This window comes from Hippoglossus stenolepis, chromosome 15, assembly GCF_022539355.2.
Source record: "Hippoglossus stenolepis isolate QCI-W04-F060 chromosome 15, HSTE1.2, whole genome shotgun sequence".
Classification (NCBI taxonomy): domain Eukaryota; kingdom Metazoa; phylum Chordata; class Actinopteri; order Pleuronectiformes; family Pleuronectidae; genus Hippoglossus; species Hippoglossus stenolepis.
In genome coordinates, this window is record NC_061497.1 from 13,338,635 (window position 1) to 13,360,117 (window position 21,483).

General features: G+C 40.0%; 2 protein-coding genes across 6 annotated transcripts; both read right to left on the reverse strand.

The window, feature by feature from the left end:
- Window positions 1-251: 251 nt before the first annotated feature.
- On the reverse strand, window positions 252-14,249 carry LOC118122203 (AP-2 complex subunit beta). 4 transcript variants are annotated; one of them, XM_035178775.2, is made up of 22 exons: window positions 14,121-14,248; window positions 12,084-12,143; window positions 11,843-11,948; window positions 11,498-11,633; window positions 10,925-11,170; window positions 10,413-10,603; window positions 10,100-10,321; window positions 9,510-9,630; window positions 9,284-9,379; window positions 9,024-9,139; window positions 8,628-8,793; window positions 8,221-8,319; window positions 7,821-8,080; window positions 7,319-7,511; window positions 6,237-6,278; window positions 5,752-5,904; window positions 5,406-5,551; window positions 5,084-5,213; window positions 4,810-4,894; window positions 4,572-4,658; window positions 3,570-3,724; window positions 252-2,813 (listed from the first exon to the last, which is right to left on the reverse strand). In XM_035178775.2, the coding sequence occupies exons 2-22, from the start codon at window positions 12,118-12,120 to the stop codon at window positions 2,739-2,741; spliced, it is 2,862 nt and encodes a 953-aa protein (XP_035034666.1). In that variant the 5' UTR covers window positions 12,121-12,143; window positions 14,121-14,248; the 3' UTR covers window positions 252-2,738. The 4 variants fall into 4 exon arrangements, with proteins under 4 accessions (XP_035034666.1, XP_035034667.1, XP_035034668.1 ...); XM_035178776.2 differs by having other exon boundaries at window positions 12,084-12,138; window positions 14,121-14,247; XM_035178777.2 differs by lacking the exon at window positions 6,237-6,278 and having other exon boundaries at window positions 14,121-14,249.
- Window positions 14,250-15,522: 1,273 nt separating this feature from the next.
- mks1 (MKS transition zone complex subunit 1) lies at window positions 15,523-20,953 on the reverse strand. Of its 2 annotated transcripts, none has more exons than XM_035177813.2 (18): window positions 20,592-20,953; window positions 20,371-20,492; window positions 20,151-20,203; window positions 19,814-19,981; window positions 19,284-19,381; window positions 18,990-19,118; window positions 18,694-18,798; window positions 18,316-18,424; window positions 18,151-18,207; window positions 17,879-17,921; window positions 17,735-17,797; window positions 17,541-17,611; window positions 17,390-17,459; window positions 17,186-17,293; window positions 16,913-17,046; window positions 16,579-16,661; window positions 16,167-16,264; window positions 15,523-16,020 (listed from the first exon to the last, which is right to left on the reverse strand). In XM_035177813.2, the coding sequence occupies exons 1-18, from the start codon at window positions 20,666-20,668 to the stop codon at window positions 15,917-15,919; spliced, it is 1,692 nt and encodes a 563-aa protein (XP_035033704.2). In that variant the 5' UTR covers window positions 20,669-20,953; the 3' UTR covers window positions 15,523-15,916. The 2 variants fall into 2 exon arrangements, with proteins under 2 accessions (XP_035033704.2, XP_035033703.2); XM_035177812.2 differs by having other exon boundaries at window positions 19,284-19,384.
- Between the last annotated feature and the right edge of the window lie 530 nt (window positions 20,954-21,483).

Sequence of the window (21,483 nt, forward strand, 5' to 3'; positions counted from 1 at the left end):
ATGTCGCTGGTTCATCTCCGGCTTGAAGGAAGTTCTCTCTCTTTATATGGGCATATCCAGATGGATGTGGAATAGCCAATGGAGGATGAGAGTTTGTGGGAGTAGAAGCAAGATTTGCCTCCAATACCCAAGTGATTTCACTTACAAACATGTAGACATGTGTCTCTGTGCTTCTCCCTTTAGTGTAGTGGGATGATGGTGAGACATAAGGCCTGATTTGCTCGCATCAGGGTGAATAGAAAAGGACGCACTGAGTTTGACAGTTTATTAACATTAGATGTGGTAATGTGACCATAACCATTTACAACAGGGTTACATCAATGAATGGGAGGAATATTCAATTTCATAAGATTCTACGATAACTCTCTCCATACATTCTGTATTGCTGGAAACAGTTTTGGATATACTTCTATGTGTGGGAGTTCTATAGAGACAATGGTGTTGTAATAAAACAAGATCCCAAAGAGACAGGTGACAGTTGGAGATAATCTTTTTTTTTTTTTTAAATGAAGCAAACCCACATCCTAAATGAAAAAAGATAAAATGGACAGTGAGCTCATGCAGGCACATAAACATATTATTTTTATATTATTATGTATGAAAATAGTGTCACCAACACAACTGATTTTCAGAATAAAAGCCTTTTCTGTTGAATAGATAGAGGCGAGGCTTTATTTCATTTTCATGGAAATACCAAAACATTTAAATTGATCAGCTACATTAACTACACCATCACTGGACTACACTGCACTTGGGCAACTAGGTCTTAGTTTGTATGCACTTTAAGGTTCTATAGCCCACACACTGCCAATATTAGAAAATTATACTAAGACTAGGGTAGTAGAACATAAACTTGGCATTTTAACTTGCATGAATGCTTGGTCCAGTGAGACTGGTTTGGCCGACTCGCCACAGGTTTAGACTGGCTTGACAACAGAAAGATAAAAAACAACACTGGCATCAAAAGAAACAATGAAAACATTTAAAGCACATAACAGATCTGAAGCAACTGCAACATTAACGCAGAGGTAGATGCACAATAAATAGGAATGACAATATAGGTGTATAAAGCCGTGTACAACTATGTGGTTGCAGTAAACGGGGCTCTTACAAAAAAGAAAATATATCTGAACGTAATGTGCAACTATTCTTAAAATGGAGTGGCACTGGTGTGTGGTCATATAGTCAATAGCTGATGTGGTTTGTGTAGTGGTTCCAAGCTAGTAAGCGAAGACATATATGATGAAAATAACAGCAATCGAGCAATTTTGTCTAGGAATTTAAACAAACAAATTCACTGTATGTTACTTTTTAGTCTGTCTGTTCTAAAGCCTGCAGACACTCACTTTACTGAATGTATTCAATATTTTTAAACACGACTTCTTCATGCGGTTTAAAACTTCCGTTTGCTTTTCAGAGAGGTTTGGGGATAGGTGGAGATGGACAGAGAGCTTTGTGATTAAGACCTCTGCAAACCGGCCTCTGTTTCACCTGCTGCAACACTACATGCCCCCACTCTGCCAGATTAAGCACAAAACATCACTGTTAATAGATGAGTGATGCACATTCATGTGGGCAACACAGAGTAATTCATGTGGGAAGCAGTAAAGTGCTTGGCTAAGTACGTAATCTCTGGTATGAATTAGGGCTGCACGATATCTTGAAAACGTATCGCCATCGCGATAGCAAAGTGCGTATGAAACGTATGAAAAGATCCCAAATGATCACTGTGAGTGACATGGTGGAGCTGTGCATGGCTCCCTGGGTGTCTGCCCCGGACTTGGTGACGCTGCGACTGGGCTGTGCGCCTTCTCTCAGCTGTGGAGCTGTCCGTGGTCTCCGCGTCCGTAGCCAGGGACTGTTTATGTATCGCAAGTCGCGATATTCAACGTTATCACATATCGCATTTTTTTCTAATATCGTGCAGCCCTAGTCTGAATTCTCTGTTTTCACCTTTTAAGAATTCCACTTAAAGCTTTTTAAATTATTCAATTGATGTTTCATATTTTTCAATATTCAAATGTTAAAATGTTTCCTTTAAAATGCTGCAAAAACTGTGAGTAATTTCATTACCTACAAGTAGCTGTGTTGAATTCATGAGAGGAGAAACTGCAATACAAATGCAGCTCAATGTTAATTTAAAAATAAGTAATAGTTCATTTTAAGCCATGTTTCCTGAAATATTATTACTGGTCTCAAACCTTCACACATTAATGGCAAGAGGGGAAACAATCAACACTGATATTAATATGTGGGTACAACTGAAGCAAAGCCAGTATCAAAAATAAATCAAAAGCAAAAGAAGCTGCAGCATACAAGATAAAATCAATAGAATGGCTTCATGGAAACAGGGGAGATTTCTTGTTCAACTCGGGAAAGTTTCACCATCTGTCAAATCTTCACAACATTAAGACACTAAGTTAAGGATGGAATGGTCGTCAAATTTTCCACTGTGAGGTAAAAACGGAAATGGGGAGGTGATTTAAGAGAATTCATCAATGATTTCAGCTGCCAAAATAAGGGAAACGACAGTATGATTCACCTCAGTTCAGTATACAGAACCACAGCATGGTGAAATTTGCCTTGTTGAGTCTCTCAAAGGAAAATATCCAAATGTGCACGGCGTCATTAACTGTGTGGATTCCCTTGTTTTGGCAGTTAGCTGCAGGTAAGAGAAAATGATAAAACACTGCTGTTTACTGTCAGGAGGAAGCAGAGTGGCTGAATGACGGAGCGGGTCAATTCTTCAGCACAGAGTCATACATCAGGTAGACGTACTGAGAAACCTCAGGTGCCCGACACTTGAGCGACAGCTGTGAAAAACAAAAGACGGGGAGATAAAAACAGGGTTAAGATGGGAGGTTCCCTCATAAGTTATCTCTGAAGGATTCTGTGGAAAACTACTTTTGGACCTTTTATTGCTTTTGAATTGATGATTAAAAAAAAACAAATAATACGTTGCAGCCTGAAAAGCAATAAATTCTGGTTCTCATTCTATCTTTTTTACCATGTTGATATTTTATATTTTGTGACAGATCCTGATTGACAAAGATCAAGACTTTTTCGTTAAATACAAATGGAATTAAAAGAAAACTGAATTAACTTTACAATAAAAAGATATAAAACCACAGTATCTAAACAGATCGATTGCATATACTGAAATGTTTATTCTAAAGAATAAACACTGCCAAAAAGATTTGCATTCGTTTCCATTTTACGTAAAATGTGTTAATTTTCTTAATTACAGTTATATACATTTAGTTGTAATACTGTTTTCTGTATTTATAACAAAGTTAATAGTTAAACTGTATAATATTAAACCTCATTAAACCCAAAACAATTTTGGGTAAGTGTTTGATAATGACATCTTTGGAATCATTGTCATTTCTTTTATGTAAATATATGAATTGGTGGATATATTGATACTAATATCAGCATCTGCCCCCAAAACTCCATATCCGTCAGGCTCTACTTATATGTATAGTTATAATGTACAAATCCTTGGTCAATGAACAACCATGAAGCAAAGCTTAATGGCAGATAATAAAAACTGATTGCAAATGATTTACCGTGTAGTTGGGGTTTCCAGGCTGAATGCGGAGCTCAGCCAGGATCCAGATGCCGTTGGTCAGCTTGAGGGACTGGTACAGCATGTCCTGGCCTTCTACGTTTCTCTTGGCAATGGTGTAGATGTTGTTATTCTGCAGCTTCCCCGACACTGTGTCTACAGCACCAGAATCAAGGTTACTTCAGGAAATGAAAACACCTCATTTGGTGCAACCATCTATTTATTGAGCAACCACAAGAAACACACTAGAGGCTGTAGTCACTACAGGTGCTAAACTAAGGTATAAACAAGCTAATGCAAACTAATACTGGCAAAAAGGATTTTAAGGGAATTAAAGGTCAATTAGCTCTAAGAGGATTTGAATGAATTATGACTGGAAACCTTGTGACTTCAGTAAACCTGACCAGGTGTACTACAACACTGGGCCCTGCTAGGAAGAGCCACTATGGGTGTTAGCCATCCTGCTGCCAGGTTATAGTGGAACAATTATGGGCAGCTGATAAAAGAAAAGAAGTTGAAGGTTTCCTTCTGGTACAGAGAAGAATCCAAAGACAGGCGTGTGGTTGAAGAAAGAACAAAAAGAGAGAAGTGTGAGGTCTTTGGATAAATTGTAGCTGGCAAAACACTTTGGAGCTTTAAGTCCAGACGTGGGTTTTCAACATTGCGCTTGGGGAACGCTGAGACATCACAAGCGGGCAGTTGAGTACAAACTAACTAATGTTATTCTTTTGCTTTGTGTGCTTTTGTTTCTATCTGTGCATCAAAAACTTAAATAATTAAATAAATAATTCATGTTTTATGAGCAAGGAACATTGAATCAATTCTTGTTTTCTCTTGTTGTCATTAATATGTAAATAATCCATCAAGATGGTCCAAAGTAAAATGAGATCATCTAGTCCACACAGAGTACCTGTGGTGTAAGTATGAATTATCTATGCATTGCTGACAGAATATACAAATTGATGTGAAGCTGGAAGCAATTTTTATTCAAAACCTTCCCTACCTGCATTTAGGTGACACTCCTTTATCTGATATTGTAGCTCATTTTCATTGGGGATGTCTTTCCAGGTAGCTAAGAACACCTGTCGCTCTGAAGAAGGGAAAAAAAGAAGACAATATTAGTAAAGTGGAAGAATAAGAGTAGAGAATTTCACATCCAGTGTGAGAATAACGCAAATTAAGATTTTCTAATTCATATTAGAAAGGATGATGTAGAGGATAATATGAACCGTTGTAAATACCCATTTTTCCATCCTCGACAAAGAAAACGTAGAGAGGGATGAGTACGCTGAAGTAGAAGACATCTATGTTGTTCTTCACAGCCACCTGTGTACAAGTAAACAAAAAAAGAACTTGAGTCCAATAACCAGATTAGTTCGAAAGTGAGATGTAAGCCAGGGACACTTTGAAAATACAATCATGAATAACTGACAACTCCTCCTCATTACAAAAAGCACAAGTGTTGCAGTGTGTTGTTTAAATGGATTTGTTGCAGGTGAGGGATTCCTTCTGTACCTGCAGATTATTGAGTGGGTCCATCTTCATGACTGGTCCGATGGTATTGAGAGGCAGAGAGACCTCAATACTCTGACTGGGCATCAGAGGAGTGTGGACGGCAAGAGGAGTGGTAGGGATGACGCCAAAACTACACGTAGGAAACAAAACAAAAGAAATTTCGACTTTCAGAACCTGAATAAAGCTACAGTATAAACACTCCTCGTTCCTGAGGTACGCCAACCTGACACTTAAGTGGTCAACATAAAAGCTCTGCTGTTTTAGAGATGTTTGAGTGAAAGTGATATTATAGTTCAAGTTTTTTGACTTTGACCTCACTGACCTGTTCTTGTTGAACTGGACAGCGAAGTCGGTCATGTGCTGCAGGGCCTTGTTTGTGAAGGTCATGTCCATGTACATGTGGCCCTGGCGGCGAGAGAAGGTCCCAGAGATCTCCAGTCCCTTGGCTTTCACTGCAGGCAGCCACACCTGGATTAAAAGAACCAATATAACCAATGAGATGTAATGCAGGAAAACCACAAAAAGCTTTCAGTTTGGGCTTTCAAGTTTTCAGTGAGCTACTGCCTTTATTGTGGGCAATGCATCTGTAATTGTCTAAATGTATGTTACGCATCAAGAGAGAGAGAATCAAGAGATTTCTGGCTGAGGGTGGAGTCGTGTGAACTCACTGATTTTGCAGCAATGTGGCCTCCGGTGGTGTTGGCCATGCCTGTGGAAATCTCAAACAAGTCGTTGAGGCCGCTGCTGACGGCCGGCGGTGCTGGTGTAGGTGAGGGAGCAAAAGTGCTGGGGACAGACGAGGGGATGAAGTTCTGTCCCACCTATAGAAATCACAAAGAGCAAACACACATAAGCACACAATCTGAGTGTATCACAGGGAATTTGACAATCTACACAAAGAATTACACTGAAAATCCTAAATCACGTGAAAGAAAGAAACAATTAACTGTTGCGTGATTATGAGGAAAAATGAAAACGTCAACCATAATGTGATTAGCAAAAACTTTTATGGCAGAGAAACTGTGAGTAAGATCAATTCAATTGTGTGAGTGTGAGACAAAGAAGCCAGGTTTAAAAACGTGATGAAGCGTTAAGTTCAGGAAGCATGCAGCATGCAGACAGGCCGGCTGCCGAACAGAAGGGCTTGACTTACTGCTGGACTTCCCCCAACACCTCCGCCCAGGTCTCCCCCCAGCTACAGGAGAGAAGAGAGGCCCCCAAAGACCGCATCCAAACATCACACAGATAGACCAAACACACAAACAAAGACAGAGACAGAGACTTTCTTAGCAACCGCAACCCATCAAGAGGAGCCCTCAATTTCTGGGAAAGCTTCTAACTCCACGTGGCATTTCAAAATAAGACCTAAATCTGCATCAAGATTATAGAGAAATCCAGTTAATCCAGCATCTTGGGAAAGTGGAAAATGACAGATATTAAATACAACAAGACTTATGCAATTTCTTCATATAATAATAGACCAAATGTATTCCTTATTTTAAAACAATTCAAAACATTTTAGTGTGCCTTGTGTTTTGTTATATTAAGCAATACATACAGCAAAAATAGGAAAATTATTAATTAGCTTTACGAGCATACTTAAATGAACGTCATACAGTAAGAATCGGAGGAGGAAGCAGAGACCAACCAACGGAACCTTTCGGCATATTCCTCTTTATTCCGGATAAATGAGGAACAACTTTTACCAAAATGCTGATTTATAATTTTTTTAAATCCACATTACATAACTTTCTCTTCCTTTATCAGATGGCAGCCTGCAAGTCAAAAAACACACTAGAATAGTATGTTCCCAAACCATCACACAATCCTGTCAGCTTGTGAAATCTCACTATAATCAGCTATAATAAATTATGCCCAGGGGTAAGAGTTTAAGTTTTCCCAAAAAAATAGGAGACAAAGCATTGGTTGATCCAATGGATTTTATAGACAAGACTGTTGTGACTCTATAAGTGTGTTTATTATAAATACCATTCAAAGATTAAACTGTTAAATATGTCTGTCTCTCTTATAACCACCCCCACTTGTTTGTGGCATTCGACTCCAAAGCACAGGGGGTATGTCCCTCCATCATGATGTCACAGTGACCTTTGACCTATTCGATATCAAATGTCATTACTCAATAACTGTATCTGTATATTGTCATTTATTAGCACATTAATTCTCGAGATGGCCAGAAATGTGTTGTCAGAGTGTGTGTGTTGAGATGAAGCTCACCAAGCTGTCCAGGCCTCCTCCCAAAAGGTCCACTGCACCCATTTGCATGGAGGACACTTGGGGCACATTGACTGGAGGGCCCAGGTCCAGGTTGAGCAGGTCACCCAGCAGGTCACCCTGGCTGGGGATCACATGTGGCTGCTCCATGGTAGCTGCCGGCCCACCGCTCACTGGGCTCTCACCTGTATCAATGCTGTCACAGGAGAAAACAGTAGACGGGCAAAAATTCATTACCAACAGAAATGATCTGCAACTAAATAACTAAAATTCAAACTACTACAATTCAAAATGATATCATGTTATTGGCTTAAGAAAGAGTTATGAAAGGATTCAGAAAGGATATCATCTCACTGTATATACTGTCTTTTTGGTATTCCTACATTTTTCTATATCTAATCTGATGAAATCTTTAAAACCCTTTAAATAAATACATAAATAAGATTGTGGTTATGAGGCCAAAGGCAGTCAAATCATTGTGGCCAAGTGTGCCCGAGTGTCTGACCTGCTGTGCTGGACAGGAAGGTGTTTCCGGTGGATTCCGTGGCTGCCCTCCACAAAGGCGCTGGGGGGTTTGTGATAGACGGAGGCCAGAGAGCCGATGTGGCAGATGAGCTCATCCAGCAGGGTGGGCTCAATCAGGTCTGTCTCCTCAGAGATCAGGGGCTTTTCGGACAATACTACCTCCTTGGCGGTCACGGGGTCGGTGGACAGAAGGCGCCAATAAATGTAGCCCCTGTCACGCAGGTCAGGGTTGTCAGAGTCCTGCAGAAGAGAAACTCGCATACTTACATTGCTGTGTAAGACCAGGTAGAAACAGGTAACATCATCCAGAAGTGAATAAATAAATAAATCATCAAAATGATGTAAAAATGCACTTCTTTAGAATAAAGGATGTAACTTACCTGAGTAGCCAGACTGAGAACCTGCTGCACCAACTCCTGGGTCTCTGATGGCTTCTTAAGGAATAGCTTCACAATGGCAGTCAGCAGAGTGAGCTGGACCTGGAAATGAAATCATACAGTATTGTATTTTGGTCATTATCACTGTACAGTTCCTCTCAAAATACAACTCCTGGTCCTTGCTAAATACAATGAATACAGGAAAAACACTCTTCATGCTCCAGTGTGCTCCATGTGAAGACAAATTGATTAAATCATTTGTTCCTTTAGTCTGACTTCCAGCTGTTTAATGTTAAACGTTTAGCAATTTAAAAACCAACTTTCTTGTTTAACTTTGACATACCATACTACATGTTCACCTCGCTTTATTGCCTGGGAAATCCTCTAATGTGCTTTTAGGAAGAACCTACCTGAGTGCTCTCGTCATGGAAACCCTCGAGGAAGCTCTCTAGCAACTCGTCAGCGTTGTCGATCCTCTCTGCATATTCACCAACGATCCAGATCATGGCAGCACGAGCGTCAGGCTCGTCCAGAGAGTCCAGGTTCTCACACAGTGTGGCAATGATGCTTTCATACCTGAAGAGGACCAAAATCTCTGCTTTCAGATGGAAACTTAACAACACCGTAGTGCTTTATTGGATAATACAAGCTAGGTGGTACATAAAGGTGAAAAAAACAAATATTAATTAGACAACATTGAAATATTGACTAGTTATTAGGCGTATAATGACAGGACATGTGCAAGTACTAGTTAGTTCATTGTTTTGTTTTAGATGGAGTTGTCCGGGTTTCAGTAGGAAACTCACTTGTTGGGGTACTTGCGAAAGATGTCTCTGATGACCACAATAGCCTCCTGAACCACGTAGTTGACTTTCGTCTGGATCAGGTCCAGCAGAGTGCTGACACAGCGCTCCGCTGATTGCTGGAGATGGAACAAAACAGAGGCACCATGTACATCATGATTTCTCTATAACCACAACGCTCTTGTGACTGAAGTGAAATATGTTTTTTGTGCTCAAATGCACATGAGACATCTTCAAGATACAGTGATGGTGGCATTTCTTACCTCTACTTTGATGGCACAGCGTCCGATGGCTCGGACAGCCTTGCGCACAAAGTCAACATCCACTTCTGTGGCGTATTCCTTCAGTTCAGCCAGCACCTGAAAGTGACAGATAACAGCTGTAACACTCCATTTTAATATTTTTCTTCCGGTTTAATACCTTAAAATTGAACATTTTCTCCTTCTCTTAACATCAGTTAAATACTTAGTTGTGTTTCATGGAGGGTACCTGGGCGATGTTGGCCTGAGAGGCCAAGCGGATCATGATGTCCAGTTTCTCCAGTTTCACATAGATTGGGTCGTTGTATTTGACAAAGAACACCTTTATCTCCTGCTTCAGGATCTCAGGCCTGCACACATGAACACATTACACATTAGACAGTGGAAAGACCTGATCCAAAACAAACAAGCCACTGATGAAATTGGGTGTGATTGTGCTCCAGAAGACCTAACTCTGGAATATATCTTAATATACAAGAATGTTTTTTGTTTGTCAAGACGACATTCAAAAAGATGGGAGTCATATTCTATCACAACCAGCTCTGACTGCAAGAGACTGTTGTTTTACGGATTATTTAAAGCCCATATCATGCTAGACTTGCAAATTTATACCCGTGTGTGTGATTAGTATCTACTAAGCAAATTCATACTAAAAGAATATCATGGTAGAGGATGGTGAGCCCAAAACGACAGTCAGATTTTCTAGATTGTAACACTGAAAAATTCTTGACTGTACTTTACTTATTTGTAAACAAAGTATTTAAAATGTGATTAATTTATTTTTGATGTCAATAGTTTCTGGTGTTTGTGATCACACACCTTTTCTGGACAATGAGGTTGATGTTCCTCAGAGCCACATACTGGACCTCCGGCTCTCCGGAGAGCAAGGTGACCAGTGGTGGGGACAGCTTCTTCAGCAAGGTGTTGTAGTAGTCGGAGTCCTTGGGCAGCAGCTCTAAGAATTTCATCAGCACCTTGACAGCTGACAGCACCACGGCTGAGTTGGCGTGAGACAGCCGGGGAGTTACACGCTCACAGATGCTGTAAGACAGGAAACGGGATGGTGATAGTCATTAAAGGAAAATGTACTACTTGCATTAAAAAGCATCTTGTATATTTGATTAATTGCTACCTTTGGGCCTCACGCTCATCCTTGGGGTTATAGTTGGACAGGCAGTCCAGGATGAAGATCTGTCCCCACTCTGTGCACTCATTGAGGGCCGTCAGGAGCTTGTTGATGTTCTGGGGATTGAGATCCAGCAGGTTGCTGTTGGGGTGAGACTCACTGATCTCCGACAGGGCAGCAACTGCATTGGCCACAACCTGAAAGGCACAGAGGTCTCAGGGAACACTGCTCACCACAATAATCCAAATGAAACACACATCTCACACAGTACATAATAACACAGAAAAGCAAAGAGAAACAAATGATTCAGTCCACAGGTCACAATAATAGGCTGATAAATTAATATTACTAAGTCATTATGCATTTACTTTGCAGTAATAAACGAGCAGCATATTATAAAGTTAAACTTAGCAGTTCTGTGTTTTCAGGAAGACTGTCAGAGATGCAGGCGAAGGAATAAAACACAAACTCACTTACTCACTCTACAAAAAATTGCCTGTCACCAGCCTGGAACTTACCATGGGATTTGAGTCAGCAATGAGATCTCTCAGAGAGTCCAGGAAGCCCTGGTCCTCCACCATCTGGGCATTGATGTCATGAAGTTTCGCCACACACACAGCTGCCGTCTTCCTCACGTAAGGGTCCTCGTCCTTCAAGCACTTCCTCAGAGGCTCACACAAGTACTCTGTGATTTTGTCCACCCGGATGCAGCCCATGGTGCGGACGGCCAGAGCTCGGATGAGAGGGTTGGGGTCCTCGCAGTCCTGGAGAACAGGGAGAGCAAGGCAGTTTTGGTTTTAAACTGAATAGATTTCACTGGGGAAAATTCCTATTGTGAGCCAAAAGGGACATTTTATGTTATAGACACCTCAAAACTGCATGATAATCTTAACTTCCTGTGGCCTGTGGGACTCACAGTCATGCCAACATTATGCCAGCTACATTTGAAAACACACCATATCTCACTCATGAAAAGGTGGAAAAATATAATTCTAGATTCATCTGTCTTGGTGGAGCTGTCGACACGTTTAGGAAGGCTTGGCAGTATTACACTCAGTTGATTAACAACTTTAAGTCATGTTTGGACTTGCCTTGACAAAGCTGTTGACAGCCATGATGGCCATGTCAGGTTGGCTCTTGGCATAGTTCATTAAGTAGAGGTAAACCAACTTCTTCAGCTCCAGGTTGTCAGTCTGCATGCAGTTCACCACATCTGGAAACAAGGAACTGAAGGCAAAGCAAAAGGACTTGGTAAAGATGTACAGTTTGAGGTTTACGACTGTTCTTATGTTTACATTAAGCAATGTGATAAATCAGTCATTCTATTGATCTATATCTACTCTAAGAAGTCTTGTTACACAATCTGTAAGTGGTAATAAGCTCAACCTACAATTTAACTTCACGGTTTATGTCAGATTATATATTTCACACTGTACCTGACATCCTTGCCAACAGTCATGGCTGCAATGACCTTCTTCACGGCCTCTTTTCTCTTCTCCTTCTTCTCATTGTTCAGCTCTGCCTTCAGTTCAAAGATCTCCCCTGAAAAAGATAAGATAACATGTCCAACATTAAAGCAGCTTGAGGTGAAAATGATAGGTAACTGAATGCTCAAGGATTAGATGCATCCATAACTAAGATGACAACTAAATCTAACGATCTGCCTTCCGTACTCACCTTTTTTGTTCGTTGTGAAATATTTGGAGTCCGTCATGGTTGTGGTCCTTTAAGTCTGTACTGAAGATATACACAGATTTATCTCATCAGCAAAATGTGTATGAAGTTTCCCTTTAACCCATCCCAATATGCATGTTGTCATTCACATGTGCATCATTAGCAATGAAGACATAAAGATTCAAAGTGGATTTGAGTACTAAATTGACAAGAGGACAAAAATACTTGTATTTCAGATTATATTGGGCATCTCTCTTTTCTAATTATTCTATAGATCTCTAGATAACAGGCTCCTTCTGTGAAAACTGAAAAATACACAACCAATATTTCCCATGGGTATTCTCACTTTTTATTGAAACTCCATCATAACTGCGAGGGAAATACAATATACAGCAGCTAAAAGTAAGTGAACAAACATTCTTGGTGGGTTCAGGTACCTTTGCTACAACTTTAAACATCATCAAATCATCTGCAGAGGAATAGGTTGCACTCAGTGGTTCAATGTGGCACTGTCAAAAGATTGCTGCTTTCCCATATGCCATCGAGTTTTATTGCTGAACATCTCAATGATCAACATTGTGATAAAGCTATTACTGAACTCCAGGGGCCTGCTGTCATCCCATCTGTCATATCTGATGGAAATAGCAGGTTCATATTCTGACAGGAGCATCTTTTAAATGCTGCCCTGGCTAATGTCATTATCATAGATGCTGTAAAAGTACCCAGACACACACAATCAGACATTATTACATTACTACATTTCATTTAGCTGACGCTTTTATCCAAAGCGACTTACAATAAGTGCATTCAACCATGAGGGTACAAACCCAGAACAACAAGAATCAAGAAAGTGCAATTTTCTTCAAGAAAGCCAAACTACAAAGTGCTATAAGTAAGTACTATATGTAAGTGCCATATAATGACATATCAATAGCCACAGCAGTAGACATCCTTAGCCTAAGCAAAGATCCCTGCTGGGATCACAGACAGTAGCTCAGGCTACAGTCGGTTCCCTCCAAGAGTGTGTGTGTGTGTGTGTGCTTCCCACTTTGAGAAAAACCTCAGAGCCTGATCTCATCACCCAAAATCAATGTGCAACCTCAATAAATCTCATATGTCTGAAAGGGAGCATTTGATCAGTATCAGCGAGGTTCCGCAGTTTTATGAAATGACACCATAAAAGGAGCAGAGTGTGTTGTGCCAATTTCACAATGACCACGGGTTTTAAAGAGCATATCCAACAATGTGTGGGTGAAATATTCAAGTGTCCACATACTTTTGACCATGTAGTTTATGTCAATATCAGATAGTTCATATCCTGCATATCGTCCACACACGTTAACAACAAATCCAGCAACACTGGGAAGTAAGATACCGCAGCCACACAATCATATTTCATGTAAAATGCTGAATCTCTCTCTGTAAGAGGGTGTTCGCTTCATTACTTGACACAATCTTTTAGGGTTTAACTTCATTACCTACGTTAGCTAGCTGTATTCACGTAGCTACCGCACCGGTGACGTCTTAAACATTAACTCTCTAACCTCACGTTCGTTATAAATCTTCAATCCCCTCGTTAAAACAACGACAACCTCAACTTATACGTTTAACCTCCTCTTCAACATCACGTCAGCCATCACTGACCACAGCCACAGCAGTTTAACTCTGATTTCGCGAGCTAGCTTGCTTCGTGCTATGGGGCATCAGTGAAACGATCAACGCTAACGCTAACCCCCACTGAGACTAGCAATGCTAACAAGCTAACAGCGACAAACCACAGACTCCACCGACGGTGAGTTAGCAACAACCGACAAGCGTCTGTTTTTTCTCTGTTAGTCGGATGCGACTTGAAACGTTACGACAATAAATCTGACGTGAGAACAGAGAAGTGACCCGCGGCCCAGTCTCCATTGCCTCTGACAGGAGCTATGTTAATGTTAATGAAGGTGCCCGAGCCGCCCAGCAAACCGGCCCACATGAAAACAACACGCGAAGGAGGATTACCACACAATACAGAGTCTGGTCACATATCCCACCTACCTGATGGAGTGTATTTCAGCCGGGAAGTGTGCAGTTACAGCGGGAGGAAGACGCAGGTTGGTCCCTTTGCCCAGTTGGAGGAAGATGGAGAATCTGGATTGTGGCGCTGCGTTCAAAGACACCGGATATTACAATACTTCTCTCTCGAGCCCCGGCAGTGGTGGTTGTGCACATCGGTACATTTTGGAGTCACGTAAAAATATGACCAAAGCAAAGATTCATAAACGGCTGTTGTTGGATTGAATATTATTTAGATCCATGAGTAGTGAAATTGCAGTATATTTTTATGCATGAAAAGGACCGGTGAGACAACAAGGTCAGTGATCCCAACCAGCAGGTAGTTGATGTGGACAAATTGATTTTTTACACTGTTATTTCAGGTGCACGTGTTATATCAATAAGTTCAAGCACTGTGTCTACATTTATATTTATATTCATAGGCAATTACAATGGATCTCGGGCGTGACCTGTTAGAGTTGTATAATTTCCCATGCGTTTGAATGTAGCACGAGAGGAAAGTGGAAACCAGAGAAACACATGAATTATCGGGAATATTCATTTCAAAATATCAAAAGTAAAATGACTGATTGTACATAACTGGTATTATTATATCCTGTAGCTACTTTAATTTATTATTACTTATGCATTAACAAGTAAGAAACATCTATTTGTTGAAGGTCAAGGCGAAGCTAATATTGAATTTATGTATTGTCAGGCAGTTTAATGCATTATATTACATCAATTGATTGCAAACTTTATATATATGACCTTATATGTAAAGTCAAAATCTACCAAGCAACCATGCAGCTTTTCCATGGTTGCGTCAGTATGTCATTGCTTTTAGTGGCGTGTGACAAACAATTACAGCCAGAACATACAATGCACACATTGACACATTTAGTCCCATGGTGCATTTTGTGCACCGTCTTTTGCATCACAAAAACATGCCTTGGCCCTTTGCAGCTCACACTTTGTACTGTATGTGCTGTGGGAGGCATCGCGTCTCGGTGCCTCTCTGTCATGCTTTTCTGTTTGTATTAAAGATTTTCTGCTGAATTACAGATTGAACCAAGAACTTGCTGATTGCTCTGGCAGTATTTGTAGTGCGTAATGTAAAGTAATGTGTGTAAAACCCCCTCTCAAGCAAATGCAAGATGTTCTAGTTATAACAAAATCTCTTTAACCCCAATAGGCCTTACTCAATTAAAATGTCATTCATACCACACACCAGTTGTTCAAATATACAAAACAAATGTGACACTTAACTACATTATACAAAAGATATAATCCCAGTGTAAGTTTGTATGAAATATGAATGACAGTGGAAAAATATAAAAAGTTTGTATTAAAACAAATGTGATGCTTGTTCCATGTTTGAAATAAACTATGGAAAACACACAGGTCAAATCTAAAAAATATATTTATTGTCCGTTACATCAGTTTTCACGGTGTCTGTACAAAGAATAGCATGTGTGATGATTTAATGGCTTTTCTCCTTTACCACAAAATCACCATGTAAATCCATATTATACCCCAATTATTCCCCCCTCCCTCCATGTAAGTTGTCTTTACAGATTATAAATAAACATTCACAATTTTCCTTCTCTGAGTCGTTATGGTACATCAGTGTTTTGTCTTATCAGGAAAAAACTGAAACTGTGCAACATTTGAATTGCCAATTAATACTTGCTGCTAATTTCACCGCAATACTAAACCTCTGATCAGCATGTCTACACAGTTTGGGCACTTTTTGTTATTTATTTGACAGAGTGACAGTACTACAGCATTATTCACACCTATGTGGAAGATTCAATTTGGAGCTGGGAGGTGGTGTTGATAAGGTCTCTGGGAAGGCTTTCTCTGGCATCTTGCATCTTTCTTCTGGCTCTGTGGAAGGCCTCTGACAGAGGAAAATATATACTTAAGTAACAATATATATTTACTACAAGTTGATCTCACAAGTCAAACTGATATTCAAAATGTAAAATCTCTGGAACTTGAGCCATATGAAGTATTGAGTATGCAATCATGAGTGAATGTCTTTACCCATGATGGTGCAGACAGCTCCTTGCTGACTAAATCCACCCAACTGGTCAAAAACTTTCTGCCTCCTCTTCTTCAACATGGCTGCATCAACAAATGACCTGAAAACACACAACATGGATATAATAACCACACATTCAATCTGAGATGTCAATTTACTCAAAAGCTGAATAATTCAAGTTTCTATTCAAGAGAGTTTCACCTGATCAATGTGTTTCTGATAAACTGAATGACCTGAATTTGGCTTCTGAAATCAGTGTATATTGTTGTGGTCAGTTCAGTTAACCTTAATAAGATGAAGCTTCTTCTCCAAAGATTCTGCGTTGCTTGTGATTTTGTAGATTAACTGTTGTGGTGGAATTTATGTGGAATTTATGCATTAGGTTACCGGTCACAATAACCCAGGTCCCTTTACCTGGCTTGCTGCATGCAGTGCAGATTAAAGGTGACACTTCCTGTGGTTTCAGTGGAAAAGCCAATGCGACTCAGCCTCTCTCCCTACAGACACATATAGAAATATTAAAATCAAAAAGACATGGAGAATGGACAGTTTAAGTTCCAAAATATTCACTTAAAATTATAGTTGAACTACATCAGGATGCAGGTGTAGATCAAAAAACTGAATGTAACCAGAGCTGCGTTTATTTACAGGAAATTTCCATTAGGAGTTACCTGAAAAGATAGTAAAGAAAATAGCAAACTTTCTTGTATTACACATACAAAGAGCTTCCTCAGAGGATAGAACTTACCTTGAAAGTCCCTGGTATTCGGACATAGCTGTGGTCTTCAAGCTCTGGAGAACCTCCAATAAAGAAGCGTCTCAGAGCAGAGACTGTCCCCGTCTGAAGGGGTCTCCATGTGTGGCATGTTACTTTGTGATTACCTGGCACATATGAAATTACACACACACATGTTTTTTTTTTGATTGAGAGAACATTATTTTTGTAAACGACAATTTCAGCCAAAATTATTCACTGCAGCCCTAAATGTAAACCCACAGCTTTTCAATGTACATAACATACCAGGAATGGCAGGAAATAGCACATATCCATAGCCTTCAGTTCGATAGCGCTGCCAGGAGTCCAGAGAAAGAACCTTGAAGTAGAGCACTGGCCACTGTGGAACTGGTTCTAAAATAAAAAGAAAGTATCAGTCTTTTAAATTAAGAACAAAATAACCAGAAAAAACGAATTATTTAAACATAATATTCCATAGCTGATACTAACCTTCACTCTCTTTTTCACTCATGTAGAAAGCCTCAAAGCTGAAGGGGTGACTGAAGAAAGCTACATTTTCCTGTGGGGAAACAGAATGTGTGACAAATCTCAGTAGAAACATTCTGAGGTTGTTCACCATTTTATTTTACAGTATACACACCTTCCCTTGGGTTTTAGTTCGGCAGGTCTGGGTAACCCCGGAGAGGGACTGGAACGGCAAGCTGGACCAATCTTAAACAAACAAGAATGGTACAATTTGAACATAATTTAATTAAACTCATTAAAAAAAGGTGTCAACAACACCTACAGTAAGTACCACCATGTAAACAGTGCCATATACTGTATGTGACTTACTGTTGGGCAGCTCCATGAAGAAGTGGATGTATAGGTTATCATATTCAAAACCTTGAGCTGAGACTGGGTAGAAATAAGAAGGAGACTTGATTGACAGACAATTCATTTTAAAACGGGAGCTATGACCACAGTCTTGCTACTCACCTATTTCTCCATTCATAAAGTAACGCAGAATACCGACAGGAGGCTAGAGGAGAGACATCTGGTTAGTGCAAAAGGCCAAATATGGACCAACAATATAAGTGTTGAATAGCAAATTCAATATTTTGATTTGTGTTAATACTTGATCAATTATTTCAATCAATTTTCAAAAAGAATAGAAGATACTTTTTAATCACAGCTTCACAAAAGTGAGGATTTGTGCGCTTTGTTGAAAAAATATAAAGGGCATCTCCATTATGAAATGACCAAATTACCATTTCAAAGTCCTGTCCAACAAGGCTATTGAGGTAATCCTTGTGTCTTGCATACAGCTAGAAACAGAGAAGAGTGGAAGAATCCATGTCATAATAATATTGTTTGACCCCATAATCAATAATTCTACCCTGGTCCTGAAGAAAAGTAGATTTACATTAACTCACATCTTTGTACATGTTCTGCTCCCGGTCCGTTTCCTCTGGTTTCATGGCTGTGGATATATTCTCCACAGTGAGTCGCCAAACTTCTCTCCTTTCCCCCTCTGTTACAATCCTGTTCAACAGCACAGACACCATATTGTTTTTATTTTGATTAATCGAGAAGCATATATTCCTTTATCTTAATGAAAAAGAGTTTTGTTTTGTTCCACACAACCGTCATCCAGTATTTGTCAATATACTTCAGTCTTGACCAAAGCAGTGAACTTTAAAACCACCTGTGTGGTGTACAGATTTGCATGTGGGTCATGCACTTGTTTTGAAACGTGTTACCATGACAGTATATCAGTTATTGCTGGACCTCCTGTGACATTTGGAACTTGCCTGTAGGGTTCTCTGCCTTTGTTGAAGTCTGGTTTTAAGACGACTGTTCCACTGCCATCTGTTTTTATTGTACAGAGCAAATATTCATTCTCTTTGCGACCCAGTCTGAAAAAACAAAAACACATAGAGAGAAAAATCACAACGGAACCACATAACAAACGCAGCTAGATTTTCATTTAAGCTACGAGAGCATCCTGCTAATAGCAGTTTTTCAACATTTCATAATGTATATGACCTTTTGTTCCCAAATTTTGGAAAAATAAAGACTGAAGTGAACACTGCAGTTATGGTCTTACCTTCCGGGGGGGCCCAGGTCTCCCATGATGTGCATGGTCTGCATAGCATTATTCACCACATGACTGTTCTTCACAAACTCCTCTGTGGGCTCCCAGTTGATGATTTTTGTTTTGGGGATACTAGAGTCCCTGCAAAATACACCAGATCCACCAGAAGCAATAACAAAAATATTAAAAAGCATTAGAATGAAAGTTTCATAATGAATTTTGATCCTATTGTCATTGCATTTACACAATGTAAGGCACTATAGTGTTATCAGTCCATTTAAACAAGTCGGCTGGCGGTTCACCTACATGGTACGTCTGTCCTGCCATCTGTGTCTTATGCTGGCCATCCTTTCTGCCAGGAAGGTGGGGCTGGATTTGGTTGTGGTCAATACGTCACTGGAGTGCTGCTTTCAGGATCAAAAACAAAAAGCTATTCAAAAACACAGTTGCAGACAACAATTGTAGAATTTGTGCTCTTCACATTCATTTTGAAATGCAATACAACAGGAGAAAGGCTGTTACCTCTTTAAGTTACAACACGTATGCTGGAAGTGTGGAAGTCTGGTTAACATGTAACACCAAAGTGTCAAAGAAGCCATAAACATATAGCGATCACAAATGACAGAACACCCAACAGAATAAAATGTAATCACTCTGTTTGGCAGTGTCTTTAGGGAATGTCTCTAATCATGGGGGTAGCAAGTAGGTGTAAAAAGTGGTTTTGGATTTAGATACCACGAAGGATAAGGTTGACCCTCCAAGAAATATGTCAATTTGTTATATATCTAATGCATCGTACTTGGGCTTTATTTATTAGAAAATAGGATGCAACTTACCATCTGGTGGAATGGAAGGCAGTTGGTGTAGCGGTCATGATCAGTGTATGTGAAGACCCTGTGATTTCGTCGGCCCTTGGCCCTCTTCAGGGCCTTGACTTCTGTGTGGTACTGCCGGTCCAGAGGAGTCTGACATGCTGCCTCGTTCTGGAACAGCTCCATCTCATACTGGAGCCACAGAGAGACATAATGGCATATTGGCAAGGAGATGGAGAAGGTGGCAAATGTCGTTTTTGAAAGGAAAAGTTCATTATAATTGACCAAAATAACTATAAGATATCTTCTCTTAAGTCTATAATTATAATATGCTGTGGGATGAAGATACTAAGCGTTCTACCTCACTGAAGAGTTTCTCCTGCCAGCCCACCTCCAGTTCCTCCTCATTATCACCTGATGACACAGGAAAGGGGTAAATTAAAATCTTTATTGCAGGTCAGTTGATGGAGGTAAGTTGGTGAAAGTGGTGCAACACATGAGTACAGTACATTATACAATAATCTGTGGATTATGTTCAGAGGAAACTAAAGTGTAAGATTGCCCAGCAGTATTAACAATACCTGTCTGTCCTTGTGAGGTGAGGGTTTCCAGTTCAATGGCTCCTCTGTCTTGCTGGGACAGAACTTCCTGCTGGAGGTGATGGGAGAGTGCTGCTGTGGAGGTCACCCTCTCTAGACGCACCCTGAGTTTGGGAATAAGACAAACAACGTGTTGAAATAACGTTACCTGAACCAGGAGTTTTATGACTAGGCTAATGCTAACGTTACCTTCAGCTACTTACTTTACTCTCAAGTTTTTCACGGCATCCCGGGACCGATACACAGCTTCTCCGGTATCAGTGTTCCAAAAGTCTGCCATTTACATTTACCACGTAAACATACACACGCTATCTGCTGTAGGTTAGCTAGTGTTAGCTCACGGCCAGTTTCATTAGTTTGGTCTTTTGCGCATTCACAACTACTTGAAATTTGTTAGCTAACCACTTTGGTTACGTTTGGAAACGTGATCGGCAAGAACGTCAGCGAAAAGTTAATATTAATGTTGTAGGTTACAGATACAATGAGAAGCTAACAAGCTAACAGCAAAGCTAAAAGGACAGCAAGCGGATAGTTGTCGTTGCCATAGAGATCAATGGTAGTTCTTCGTTTGTTGTCTTTTTAACAGCATTACTGCCTCCTAGTGGGCTGGAGTGTGCAGCAGTAGCTTCAGTTAAACACCACAACACGCAATTCTCTCTATTAAAACGGTTTTTATAAAGGTAACTAACCAAATAATACACCCACAGTAATATTATTAATGTAGCCTTATTATTTACAAAGACACATCCTGTAATTCTGACTGATAACCTGTAATGTGCAAATGTCAATTGAAGAAATTATTCGTAGATTATATGATAATGAAAATAATCATTAGATGCAGGCCTGCTCACACTGATACATCTCAAATCATGACACTGTCCTATCATTCAGACTTAGCAGGTCATAGTTGAAATATACAAAGTGGTTATTTGGGATTTGTAGAATATCCGGGCACTTTTTGCTTTTGCTTCCATCCTCAGACAGGTAATAATGGTTTGATTGTTTATATAAACAATAAAGCAATGTCATATTCAAAACAATACGTAAAACAATATCAAAACCACTGAGCGACTGGTTGCAATAGGACAATGCAGA